The sequence below is a fragment of the Oncorhynchus keta genome, chromosome 23 (genome assembly GCF_023373465.1).
Source record: "Oncorhynchus keta strain PuntledgeMale-10-30-2019 chromosome 23, Oket_V2, whole genome shotgun sequence".
Classification (NCBI taxonomy): domain Eukaryota; kingdom Metazoa; phylum Chordata; class Actinopteri; order Salmoniformes; family Salmonidae; genus Oncorhynchus; species Oncorhynchus keta.
In genome coordinates this window covers 11,576,196-11,590,154 of record NC_068443.1, presented here as the reverse complement: position 1 = coordinate 11,590,154, position 13,959 = coordinate 11,576,196, and the positions used below count along the sequence as shown (strand labels likewise).

Genomic DNA, 13,959 nt, shown 5'->3' with positions numbered 1-13,959 from the left:
TTTGATCATGACACTGGTGAGGAGGAGAGAGGCCAGGAAACAGACAGTGAAGATGCATTAGAGGAGAAAGTAGTCTGTGATAAATAGCACGATATGTTTCATCTGAGTATTTATTATAGTCAAAATAATCCATACCTTGTTTTTTGTACTCAAAAACGAGTTGAATGAGCTCAGGTCAATGAGGCCTACAGGCCATAAAAGCAAATAGAAGTTCAAAACTTGTAATGTTCACAAGACTTTTAAGTTGATAAAAATATCTAACACAATATATGTATTGATAATATGATAATATATGTATTATTATGGATTTATAATCAGCTATAATGGGGCGGCCATTTTGTACCAGGAACACAGAATTAATTAACATGAAACGAGCACAACATGTGGGTTAACCGAGGGCATCTCTTATACAAATAGCCAGAGTCTTTAAAAACGTATTATATTTTTGAAAGAACATGATAAACATCCACTTACCATTTGTAGTAGCAGTAGCCCTCCTCAGCTCTATAGCCTAGAAATAAAAGTTCTGGGAGCACTGTTTTCTGTTTTGTTTTATTTCAAACAGGTTCATCGCGTTCGATCGATTACGTCAAAAGAAGTTTGAATCATCTAGAAATGACAAATTTCAATTTCATCATTTACGGACACAGCATTCACAAACTTGCACTGCGTTTGTTGTAAGTCCTCTAGATGGCGCCATGCACACAGCATTGAGATAGAGGTTGAGCCTTTGCAATGGGAGCACTCCAATCCTTTCCATTGTCAACATTGATTCTTGGGCAACTGTCTGTAAACACTTGTATTGACCCATAACACATGCATTGCTTTTCTTTCAGTCTAAGTTTTGTGAGCTCAGTGAGAACATTCATACATCGCTCACAATGTCAATCAATTCAGGTATAACAGTATTACATACTCAAACATAATTAAGACATTGAGGCAACATAATAACAATTGGTCTAACTCTAAATGTTAACTGCGTGCATGGCATGCACGTGTGTGTGTGTGTGTGTGTGTGTGTGTGTGTGTGTGTGTGTGTGTGTGTGTGTGTGTGTGTGTGTGACACGGGTGGGATTATTCTGAATTCCAGTATTAGCAGATTGAATTTCCGTTTTTAAGACTTTCCCTCAGCTCCATTCATGATTGACAGGCAATATTTGCATGCAAGTTTGTAAGTCTAAATATTTTGCTAGGGATACAGCTTAACAGTCAAGAACAACAATGGAAATCCATATGGGGGAAAAACACATGAAAAACATAGCATTGAGGCTGTTGTAAATTACACTGAAAGTGTAAAAACATCAATAAAAACCAACCAAATAAAAGATACAATTATGATATTTAACTGAGGGTAAGGCACACTTAAATAATAATATAATCGCTTACGTGCACATGGAGTACTTCATTTTAAAGAAGAACAGAAAATACTTTAGACAAAGCTCTCAACAGTGTTCACCTGAATACCTTCTCCTTTCCCCTTATACAGTGTAAGACCCATAATGCAGTTCTTCTCAGTTATATTGCACCATCTTTTGTGTTGGATATGTCTCACATCGCTGTGCGTTAAAGGGGTGAATGTCATTTTTGGAGTTTACTGATATGGCCCAGTTTGAACTAGCCTTAGTTTGAACTAGCCTTAGTTTGAACTAGCCTTAGTTTGAACGAGCCTTAGTTTGAACTAGCCTTAGCTTCTCCTCGCAGAGCGAACGTGATCTCGATGTTTGGCTACGCGAGAACATAGAAGTCTATGTGCAACACAAATCTGGTTGACTGTCTAAAAGATCTAACGATCTAACAACCTATTTCACGATCCCTGCATCATTGGGAGATGGATCATTCCTCATTTTGAGATCCCCAGGCCGGTCTTCATGTATTCGTAGACCACATAGCTGATGCTCACAGCAGGAATGACTTTCATGAAGTTGGGCAGGATACCCCGGTAGAGTCCAAAGAACCCCTCGTTAGCCAGGATCCCCTTCACTAGCCCACTCATGGTGGACTTGTCTGACGCATCCAGAGTTGCTGTGAAACAGATAGTGAAAGAAAGGACGCAGGAGTAAAATAAAAGGTTAGTTTGTTCACACTCACTACCTCAGGTTGGCACTTAGTTTATCTCTCATGGCAATCAGGTGATCTCTGTTTTATCATAGAGTAAAAAATGTATTTTATGATTAAGTAGCAGATGGTTTTATTCATCAAATATTTATTTATGTGCTGCTGGAGAGCTTTGACAGTAAATAGGTGAATTTTGTATGTCCATTGTTTTTCGTCTTCAATCAATAAAGTAGTAACAGATGCATTTTGATTGTCATGTATTACCCTGCGCCTGCATGCGTGTGCGGAGCAGGGCGAGGGGGTAGCTGGCCAGCTGGCCACACGTGCTGGAGATGGTGCCACATCCTAACAGCACCAGGATGCCAGGGTTGGCCGTGTCTTTGGCATAGCGGGACAACCAGGCATTCTTCAGGCTCTAGGGTACACAAACACAGAGTGGGGCAATCAATAAGGATCATTTAGGGATGAGACTGCCACCACAGGAAATCTGTGTTTAGACAGTGGTCACAATGTTGTAAGCCTTCCCTCATTTAGACAAACGCAACTCAGTGGATTCAGTGGATTTCATTCTTAAGTCCTGAAAAACTTGTAAGATGATGGAATTCTCTGTTTTAGTAATACATGTCAGTGAACTGTAAATCATTGTGTTACTGTAATGAGGAATAGCATTGACTCAGTGATATGAATCCTCAGCCTGCAGACCTCGTAAACAGCTAGGTCGATGCCAGCATAGGGAATGATGCCTATCATGTTGGGAGTGTAGCCTTTATAGAAGGCTTTGATGCCCTCTTTCCTCAGAATCTTCTTGGCACAGTCAAACATTCCATTATACTGGCCAGTTTTCCCCAGAGTCAGTCTGGTCTTCATGACCTAAAAAGAGGAAACAGAGAGGGTGAGTAACCGTGTAAATGCACTGCTTTACGAGAAGCCAAAATGACTGGTGTGCCATCTAATGCCACTATCTAGCGGGACAGAAGTTTGAGCCTATTTACGTAGCTCATTTGTCATGAATACATAGTAGCAACACAAAGATTTGCACTCTTGTTTCAACTTTTACGCTCAAGATACAGTGGGCTCCAAAAGTATTGGGACAGTGACCATTTTTTATTATTTTATTGTATTCAAGCACTTTGGATTTTAAATGATACAATGACTGAGGTTATACATGACAAACAACATGTATATGTTACTACTTTATTGATGGAAGACGAATGGACATACAAAAATCACATTTACTGTCAAAGCTCTCCAGCAGCACTGAAATAAATATTTGACTAATAAAACCATCTACTACTTAATAATGTAAATTCACTTTTTTAAACTCTGTCACCTTTAATTTTAGGGTATTTTCATCATAGTCACCTCATTTTAGGGGACCAAAAGTATTCACTTTAATATGTGTATTAAAGTAGTCAAAAGTAGAGTATTTGGTCCCATATTCACAGCACGTAATGACAACATTAAGCTTGTGACTCTACAAACTTATTGGATGCATTTGCAGTTTGTTTTGGTTGTGTTTCAGGTTATTTTGTGTCCAATAGAAATGAATGGTAAATCATGTATTGTGTCAGTTTGGAGTCACTTTTATTGTAAATAAGAATATAATATTTCTAAAAACTTCTACATTAATGTGGATGCTACCATGACTACAGATAATTCTGAATTAGAAAGTTAGACCTACAAATACCCCCCAAAAATGCTACCTTCCCTGTTATTGTAATGGTGAGAGGTTAGCATGTCTTGGGGGTATGATATAAAATGCTGCCTTCCCTGTTATTGTAATGGTGAGAGGTTAGCATGTCTTGTGGGTATGATATAAAATGTTACCTTCCCTGTTATTGTAATGGTGAGAGGTTAGCATGTCTTGGGGGTATGATATAAAATGTTACCTTCCCTGTTATTGTAATGGTGAGAGGTTAGCATGTCTTGGGGGTATGATATAAAATGCTACCTTCCCTGTTATTGTAATGGTGAGAGGTTAGCATGTCTTGGGGGTATGATATAAAATGCTACCTTCCCTGTTATTGTAATGGTGAGAGGTTAGCATGTCTTGGGGGTATGATATAAAATGCTACCTTCCCTGTTATTGTAATGGTGAGAGGTTAGCATGTCTTGGGGGTATGATATAAAATGCTACCTTCCCTGTTATTGTAATGGTGAGAGGTTCGCACGTCTTGGGGGTATTTACAAATCTTATTTACAGTAAAAGTGACTTCAAAATGACACAATACATTGTTTACCATTCATTTCTATTGGGCACAAAATAACCTGAAACACAACCAAGACAAATGTGTAGTCACAAGCTTGATGTAGTCATTGCGTGCTATGAATATTGGACCAAATACTTAACTTTTTACTACTTTAATACACATACAAGTGAATTTGTTCCAATACTTTAGGTCACCTAAAAGGTTCTGTACGGTTATGGATGAAAAACCCTCAAATTAAAGTTGACAGTCTGCACTTGAACCTCATAGTCATTGTATCATTTCAAATCCAAAGTGCTGGAGAATAGAGCCAAAATGACAACAAATAAATGTGTAACGGTCAATACTTTTGGAGCTCACTGTATTTCTGAGAAGTTGCATTTCTCTCTCACCAAGATCAAAATGTTTCACGGATGACACGTGATGAAATTGACTGCAGAAGACAGAAATGTCTTTGGAATGTTAATAGAATACTTGATGAAATGAATTCCAGAGACCTGAAAGTGACATTGGGAGGTGACAATGGGTGGTCTCACCTCCATGGGGTAGATGGACGACTGGGCCGTGGCGCCTGCCAGAGAGCCAGCCATGAACCTCTGGTAGGTCTGGACCTTCTCTCCCTCTGGTGTCAGCAGCTTCTTATACTGACAGGAGAGAGATGCGTCATGAAGACAACACAGAGATACTATCACAACATTTACCCTTTCTTCCACCTTCCCTCTTTTTCTCTGTCCGTCTTCCCTCTCTCGCTCTGTCAGTCTTCCCTCTCTCGCTCTGTCCGTCTTCCCTCTTTCGCTCTGTCCGTCTTCCCTCTCTCGCTCTGTCCGTCTTCCCTCTCTCGCTCTGTCCGTCTTCCCTCTCTGTCTGTCTGACTGTCTGTCTGTCTGTCTTCCCTGTCTGTCTGTCTGTCCGTCTTCCCTGTCTGTCTGTCTGTCTGTCTGTCTTCCCTTTCTTTCTCTCTGTCTTCCCTCTCTTTCTCTCTCTCTCTGTCTTCCCTCTCTTTCTCTCTCTGTCTGTCTTCCCTCTCTTTCTCTCGCTGTCTGTCTTCCTCTCTCATTCATGTTTCCTTTCCTCGCTATCGTTTGATTTCATTTCTTCCTGCTTTCCATGTCACTATGTCACTATGTCTTTCTCTCTAGGTCAACCTCATTTTGTCTACCTCCATCAAAGTAAAGATATGAAACAGTGTCCAACCTGTTCGTAGGCCATGAATTTGATAGCGGTCTCAGGGGCGATCTTTAACACGTTGATCCCGTTCCCTCGCCATAGTGAGGCCACGCCCCCTTCCTTAATCATCTGTTTGAATCCTCCCAACAGGGTGATCCGGTTGGACTTGGAGGAGTGGACCTGAAACACAACCACAGGTGTTGTAGATTAGACAATACTGATGGATAGGTAGCATTCCTGTAGTGCTTTTCACTTTGTCTCCAACACTTCACTTTGTAAGGGGTTGTAGGCCTCAAACAAAACTCAAAACAAAATGTGTAAGGTTTGTGATAAGGGTTATAGTGAGAAGTTAAATCATATAAAGCGGTCTACTTTCGGCCTCCATAGAGTGGTCAGACTGTGACAACCTTTCCGGTGCTCTACCTGCATGAAGACCTTCACCCTGTCCAGGGGGGCGGTGCCTGTGCGAGAGACCGCCCCGGCCATCGCCCCGGCAGCCAGCTGTTTCCACCAGCCTCCCGAGGTCTTCTCCTCCTCGGTGAACTCATCAGGGATGGCAATGCTCTCTCCTATGTCCAGCACCTGGTGAATAAAAAATATTAGCTTGAACAGATGCCAAACTGCTGGAACAGGAATTCTGTACGATCAATAAATGTATTCTTGTAATAATTCTTATAGTAAACTGTTCAATTGGTCTTTCATGTTGTTCCAACTTCCCATTCTTCATCAGATTGCCCATAGGATAACCTTCGAGCTATAGTAAGTAACAGATGTGGTCAATACAGTGCCAAGGCCTAACCAGACTGCTACCTCCCCAACCAGCAGGTCTATTCTCATACAGTGCTGAAACTGTCTACCAACACCTGCTACAGATGTGGTATCTTCATTTGACCAGTTTTGTCAAAGGATAGAATAATCCTGCAGCAGGACAACTAGATTATTATTTTTTTTTAAGTGATCATTTCTAACAGGACATTAGTTTTGATAGGCTACAGTACAGACGTGGCCAAAAGTTGAGAATGACACAAATATTAATTTTCACAAAGTCTGCTGCCTCAGTATCTTTAGATATTTTTGTCAGATGTTACTATGGAATACAAGCATTTCATAAGTGTCAAAGGCTTTTATTGACAATTGCATGAAGTTGATGCAAAGAGTCAATATTTGCAGTGTTGACCCTTTTTCAAGACCTCTGCAATCCGCCCTGGCATGCTGTCAATTTACTTCTGGGCCACATCCTGACTGATGGCAGCCCATTCTTGCTTAATCAATGCTTGGAGTTTGTCAGAATTTGTGGGTTTTTGTTTGTCCACCCGCCTCTTGAGGATTGACCACAAGTTCTCAATAGGATTAAGGTCTGGGGAGTTTCCTGGCCATGGATCCAAAATATCAATGTTTTGTTCCCCGAGCCACTTAGTTATCATCTTTGCCTTATGTCAAGGTGCTCCATCACGCTGGAAAAGGTATTGTTTGTCACCAAACTGTTCCTGGATGGTTGGGAGAAGTTGCTCTCGGAGGATGTGTTGGTACCATTCTTTGTTCATGGCTGTGTTCTTAGGCAAAATTGTGAGTGAGCCCACTCCCTTGGCTGAGAAGCAACCCCACACATGAATGGTCTCAGGACGCTTTACTGTTGGCATGATACAGGACTGATGGTAGCGCTCACCTTGTCTTCTCCGGACAAGCTTTTTTCCGGATGCCCCAAACAATTGGGAAGGGGATTCATCAGAGAAAATGACTTTACCCCAGTCATCAGCAGTCCAATCCCTGTACCTTTTGCAGAATATCAGCCTGTCCCTGATGTTTTTCCTGGAGAGAAGTTGCTTCTTTGCTGCCCTTTTTGACCCCAGTCCATCCTCCAAAAGTCTTCGCCTCACTGTGCGTGCAGATGCACTCACACCTGCCTGCTGACATTCCTGAGCAAGCTCTGTACTGGTGGTGCCCCGATCCCGCAGCTGAATCAACTTTAGGAGACGGTCCTGGTGCTTGCTGGACTTTCTTGGGTGCCCTGAAGCCTTCTTCACAACAATTGAACCGCTCTCCTTGAAGTTCTTGATGATCCGACAAATGGTTGATTTAGGTGCAATCTTACTGGCAGCAATATCCTTGCCCTGTGAAGCCCTTTTTGTGCAAAGCAATGATGACGGCACATGGGTTCTACATGTTTCCTTGCAGGTAACCATGGTTGACAGAGGAAGAATAATGATTCCAAGCACCACCCTCCTTTTGAAGCTTCCAGTATGTTATTCAAACTCAATCAGCATGACAGAGTGATCTCCAGCCTTGTCCTCGTCAACACTCACACCTGTGTTAATGAGAGAATCACTGACATGATGTCAGCTGGTCCTTTTGTGGCAGGGCTGAAATGCAGTGGAAATGTTTTTTGGGGGGATTCAGTTCATTTGCATGGCAAAGAGGGAATTAATTGCCATTCATCTGATCACTCTTCATAACATTATGGAGTATATGCAAATTGCCATCATACAAACTGAGGCAGCAGACTTTGTGAAAATTAATATTTGTGTCATTCTCAAAATATTTGGCCACGACTGTCGGCTTTAGTTTAGGTCCATTTTGGATATACTTGAATGTCGTAGTGGAGAACAATATATATATTGTGTTATTAAACTATATATAACAGAGGTTGTTGATGTGTATGGCTGCATTTCAGAGACATTTTTGTACCTTTGAATGTCGCAGTAGTAGGACATTTATTATGTTTGGTGCTTTTGCGTTTGAACGAGAGAGAGAGAGGAGAGAGAACTGTAGGTGTTCAGTGAATTTATGGAAATCACGAAGCTCATTTGAATTCTCAGTAACAGAGTGATCAAATGAAGATACTACATCTGTATCCCACCACAAACAGTGACACAAGCAGTAACAGTAACACCCTTTCAACAGGTAGTCTCAACAGTACGTTATGGAAGCCGCTCACTATTTGCTAGAAATAAACTTTGCAAGATAACCTCGCTGGAGATAAGCAAAAACAGTACATTTTTCTGATGAAAGTCAAAAGTCAAAGTCAAAGTGGAAAGAGCACTGTACTCCACACAGTTTGACAGTTAAACGTCTGTTACAGAGAATATTCTAGAAGGCCTACATTCACTGTACTGCTTGATCTGGAGGCTGCTTTAGGTAATCTGTGTCTTATTATTTGAGCACTGTGGTGAGGCTGTTGGTCAATGCATTTCCATTACAAGGCCCAAAGACAGACACAAACATTATCTTAATCTGAATTATTGATGGCCCTTAATTGATTTGAAGAATTGTACAGGAGTTTTTATCCCATATTGTTGCTTACACCCATCAATTTCCTTCATTCCTTCAAGAGACGGATGTGTGAGTGCGTGTGTGTGCTGTGTTTGTGTGTGGCGTGTGTGTGCACTAGGTCTGGGTGACCCCACTGACCGTGGAGTGTTTCCAGTAGCGTACGATCTCGTTCAAGTTATGGGCAGGGTTGAACAGGAAGTGATCCCTCCACTCGTTCCAGTCCACCATCATGGTACCATCGATGTCCATGCTGCACAGGCAGGATATGAGGTTAAAGAGCAGGATAGTAACAGTACTACCTTGGTTGCCATTCTGCATCTGCTTTAGCCAACTTTACTACTTTTGTTGCAGCCCAGCACTAACACTGATTCAACAAATCAATGGTTTTCTGATTAGTTGATCAGTTTAATCTAAATTCTTAAAGTAGGGCTGCACGATATGGGCAAATATTTTCATCAAATATTTGAATTGTGATTTGATGTGCGATAACAATCTAAACACTTAGGTAAACTGTTGGAATAATATACAGTACCAGTCAAACGTTTGGACTCATTCAAGGGTTTGTCTTTATTTTTACTATTTTCTACATTGTAAAATAATAGTGAAGACATCAAAACTATGAAAAAGTGTTAAACACATCAAAATACATTTTTGATTCTTCAAAGTGGGCGACCCTTTGCCTTGATGACAGCTTTGCACACTCTTAGGATTCTCTCAACCAGCTTCATGAGGAATTATTTTCCAACAGTCTTGAAGGAGTTCCCACATATGCTGAGGACTTTTTGGCTTATTTTCCTTCACTCTGCGGTCCAACTCATCCCAAACCATCTCAATTGGGTTGAGGTCGGGTGATTGTGGAGGCCAGGTCATCTGATGCAGCACTCCCTCACTCTCCTTCTTGGTCAAATATCCCTTACACAGCCTGGAGGTGTGTTAGGTCATTGTCCTGTTGATAAACAAATGATAGTCCCACTAAGCGCAAACCAGATGGGATGGTGTATCGCTGTAGAATCCTGTGGTAGCCATACTGGTTAAGTGTGCCTTGAATTCTAAATAAATCACTGACCGTATCACCAGCAAAGCACAGCCACACCATCACACCTCCTCCTCCATGCTTCACGGTGGGAACCACACATGCGGAGAACATCCGTTCACCTACTATGCATCTCACAAAGACACAGCGGTTGGAAACAAAAATCTCAAATTTGGACTCATCAGACCACTGGTCTAATGTCCATTGCTCATGTTTCTTGGCCCAAGCAAGTCTCTTCTTATTGGTGTCATTCAGTAATAGTTTATTTTCAGCAATTTGACCATGAAGGCCTGATTCACACAGTCTCCTCTGAACAGTTAATGTTGAGATGTGTCTCTTACTTGAACTCTGTGAATAATTTATTTGGGCTGAAATCTGATGAACTTGTCCTCTGCAGCAGAGGTAACTCTGGGTCTTCCTTTCCTGTGGCGGTCCCCAAGAGAGATGGTTTTTGCAACTGCACTTGAAGAAACTTTCAAAGCTCTTGAAATTTTCCAGATTGACTGACCTTCATGTCTTAAAGTAATGATGGACTGTCATTTCTCTTTGCTTATTTTAGCTGTTCTTGCCATAATATGGACTTGGTCTTTTACCAAATAGAGCTGTCTTCTGTATACTCCCCTACCTTGTCACAACACAACTGATTGGCTAAAACACATTAAGAAGGAAAGAAATTCCACAAATTAACAAGGCACATCTGTTAATTGAAATGCATTCCAGGTGACTAACTTATGAAGCTGGTTGAGAGAATACCAAGAGTGTGCAAAGCTGTCATCAAGGCAAAGGGTGGCTACTTTGAAGAATCTCAAATATAAACTATATTTTGAATTGTTTAACACTTTTTTAGTTACTACATGATTCCATGCATTTTTTTCATAGTTGTGATGTCTTCACTATTTTTCTACAATGTAGAAAATAGTACAAATAAAGAAAACCCTGGAATAAGTAGGTGCGTCCAAACTTTTGACTGGTACTGTAAATAGAATGACTTCTATTAAGAAGCAAAGTGGAAAGCAGCATCATTCTGGCTTGGACCAATCGGTTGACTGCATTTGACCCAACAGAACCGCATGCAAATGTATAGTAAATCTAACAGCATGGAGGAACTGCAATGCTTAAGTGACATGGGGCGGGGCTTGTTGTGTGTGGGAAACAGCTGCAAGAGGAGAAAAACCTGAGTAAACTATAAAAGCGAACATTACCCACGGCTGAGATGCGTTTCCATATATTGCGATATGGATCTCTTGTGATATGGATCTCTTGTGATATGGATCTCTTGTGATATGGATCTCTTGTGATATGGATCTCTTGTGATATGGATCTCTTGCGATATGGATCTCTTGCGATATGGATCTCTTGCGATATGGATCTCTTGCGATATGGATATTGCACATGTCAATATTGCAATTTCAATGTAAATTCGATTTATTGTCAGCCCTGGGTTAGAGTACGAAATGCAAGCAATGAGTGATTTATGAGGACAAACCTTTGTAGGATGGTCTGGGCCTCTTCCTGGGTGATGTCCATGCCCAGCTCTTCAAGGGACTGCTTAATCTCAGAGGCATCGATGCGCCCTGGAGGACATTATGGAGACATTTCAATGTGTTGTTTAAGTACATTCTGTACCTAAATGCTGATAAGTATGATGCTTGTTCTATCATGCCTTGTTGCTTTATAACAGTGGTATTATTACGTTGATATGAGAATTGTGTCATTCTGACAGGTCTCATCGTGTTCTTCTTCTAAACTATTCAAATAAACATTTCATATAAAAATGATAATACCGTCGTTGTTTTTGTCCAAGCTCTTGAACGTCAGGCGCAGTTTCTTTTCATGCTCTTTCAGATATTTGTTGAACTCGTTGAAGTCAAGCCCTCCATCTTTGTTTTTGTCACCGGACGATACTATTTTCTGTGCAGACACAAATGAGAGGGTTATTTTATTTGCCTCACTGTAGTAAGTTTAACCCTTCATTGCCTATGAAGCAAGCTACTCTGCAAGGTTACTCATCACACAAGACTCAGGAAACCCTGACAAAGACAGGAACTGTATAACATTCCTATACTGTGTATTGTTATAGAGTTAACTGTGGAGCAACAAGAGCATGCTGTGCACGTGACTGAATACTGAACGGTGATGAATATTTCAAACTGTCTGGAGATGACTTTGTCAATGGGATGGGGATGTTCCACTGTAGCTGGTAACAGATACCAACAGATGTCTTTTCATTCCCTGGTACTGTGGTGGAAGTAGCCTTTTCTCTCCTTCGACCAATGGTGCACTGGTTCTCAGCGTTGACTAATTCTCTGAGCACTAGTGCAACATTGATCGATGACAGAAAAGTCTAGTGATGAAAGTGATTAACTATTCTGTGGATGTCATATTGACGATGAAACCGATCTGTGTGTCCCGCAAGTTAAACCAGCCCCAGGCCTGTATCCACAAAGCATAGAGTAGGATTGCTGATCTAGGATCATTGCCTCATCTGTCCATATAGTCCTATTCATTATGATCTAAAAGGCTAAACTAATTCTACACTCTTAGAAAAAAAAGGGTTCCAAAGGGGTTCTTTAGCTGTCCCTATATAGGAGAACCCTTTTCGGTTCCAGGTAAACCCATTTTTGGGTCTAGGTAGAACCCTATGTGGAAAAGGTTCTACATGGAACCCAAAACGGTTCTACTTGATTCCAAAAGGGTTCTACCTGGAACAAACAAGGGTTATTCAAAGGGTTCTCCAATGGAGACAGCTGAAGAACCCTTTTAGATTCTAGAGAGCACCTTTTTTCTAAGAGTGTAGATCAGCACTTCTACTCTGAGAATGTGTGGATACAGGCCCATGTCTGCACTGATAACCCCAGGCACTGCTCTATCTCTCCTGGATATGACACGTGACAGGGGAGGAACTGGTTGGAAGACTAAAGTTTAGATAGAACAGTACTTAGTTTATATAAAGTTCTATTTACAGGACACATGCACATACTACAGGAAAATGCCCTACATATGAGTGAATAGATGAATAGTCTAAGGGAATGAGAATGTCATATGTTCATTTAATTGCTACCTATATGTCCCACTAGCTTGGTCCCAGATCTGTTTGTGCTTTTGCCTACACCGTTGTCATTGTAAAGCCAATGCTTTGCATGACAATTCCACAAGGAGTTGGTAAAAGAGCAGAAAACGAACTGGCACCCAGGCTAATGTCCCACTCCCAATTGAATCACTGAGCTATGTATAATAATAATTGAATAGATTGCTTGGAAATAATACATAATGGCTCTTCATTGCATGTGCATTTACCTGCGCTGCACCTTTGCGGAATGATATGCCCATTGCGGTTAGACCTGCTCTCAATTCGGCCACATCCACCTTCCCATCCTTGTTGGTGTCCAGTTTATCGAACAGGTCCTGGTATGACCTTTGACTGTCGGGATCCCAGCATCGGGAGTCCGTTAGTATAAATCCTCTTATAACCTGATACATTGTTGCGGTTGGCAAAGAGGCAATAGATAGGGCCTTGTCTATCTTTTTCAGAGAGTTGAATGCATAGCAATATTGAAAACCACAGCTTGGGGAAAGATAGCCATTGGTATGCGGTCTGTCGTCTTAATCAGTCGGTCGTTGCAATTATCTCCGTTCGCGACAAGATAAATAACGATGAACGAAATTTGTGACGACGATCTGACACAGCTCCATACTCCCTGCAAATACTGCTGCAAATCCAGCAAATAACCTGAAATCCACTCATCGAGGCTGCAGTCAAATTGAGGGCGTGGTATAATAAGGAATGAGGCAAACAAAGCGAAGGGAGTTGCCTATACTGATCTATGCTAGGAGAGCCCCTGGCTGTGCAGTTTAAAAAAAATATTTACCTTTATTTAACTAGGCAAGTCAGGTAAGAACAAATTATTATTTACAATGACGGTCTACCACGGCCAAACCCGGACGACGCTGGGCCAATTGTGCGCGGCTGTAGTGTGATAATAACCTTATCTATCAATGTTATTATTAACGTGTTTTATAACTGAGATGGCCTATTTAATAGCCATATACTATATACAATGGCTTGCGTTGTCTAGAATTCGATTTATTAGGGGCGTTGTCGTACTCTGTAAAGAGCGCAGAGACATTTCCTGTTGAAAACAGTGCCTTCAGAAACTATTCACACCCCTTGACTTTTTCCACATTTTGTTGTGGTACAGCCTGAATATAACATTGATTAAATTGAGA

General features: G+C 41.2%; 1 protein-coding gene across 2 annotated transcripts; it reads right to left on the bottom strand.

The window, feature by feature from the left end:
* Nucleotides 1–995: 995 nt before the first annotated feature.
* LOC118372512 (calcium-binding mitochondrial carrier protein SCaMC-1-like) lies at nt 996–13,685 on the bottom strand. 2 transcript variants are annotated; one of them, XM_035758434.2, is made up of 10 exons: nt 13,030–13,685; nt 11,517–11,643; nt 11,219–11,306; nt 8,838–8,949; nt 5,853–6,011; nt 5,457–5,609; nt 4,799–4,906; nt 2,758–2,925; nt 2,320–2,470; nt 996–2,022 (listed from the first exon to the last, which is right to left on the bottom strand). In XM_035758434.2, exons 1-10 carry the CDS (start codon nt 13,210–13,212, stop codon nt 1,841–1,843), a joined length of 1,431 nt encoding a protein of 476 aa, XP_035614327.1. In that variant the 5' UTR covers nt 13,213–13,685; the 3' UTR covers nt 996–1,840. The 2 variants fall into 2 exon arrangements, with proteins under 2 accessions (XP_035614327.1, XP_052332311.1); XM_052476351.1 differs by lacking the exons at nt 11,219–11,306; nt 11,517–11,643; nt 13,030–13,685 and adding an exon at nt 10,935–11,197.
* Between the last annotated feature and the right edge of the window lie 274 nt (nt 13,686–13,959).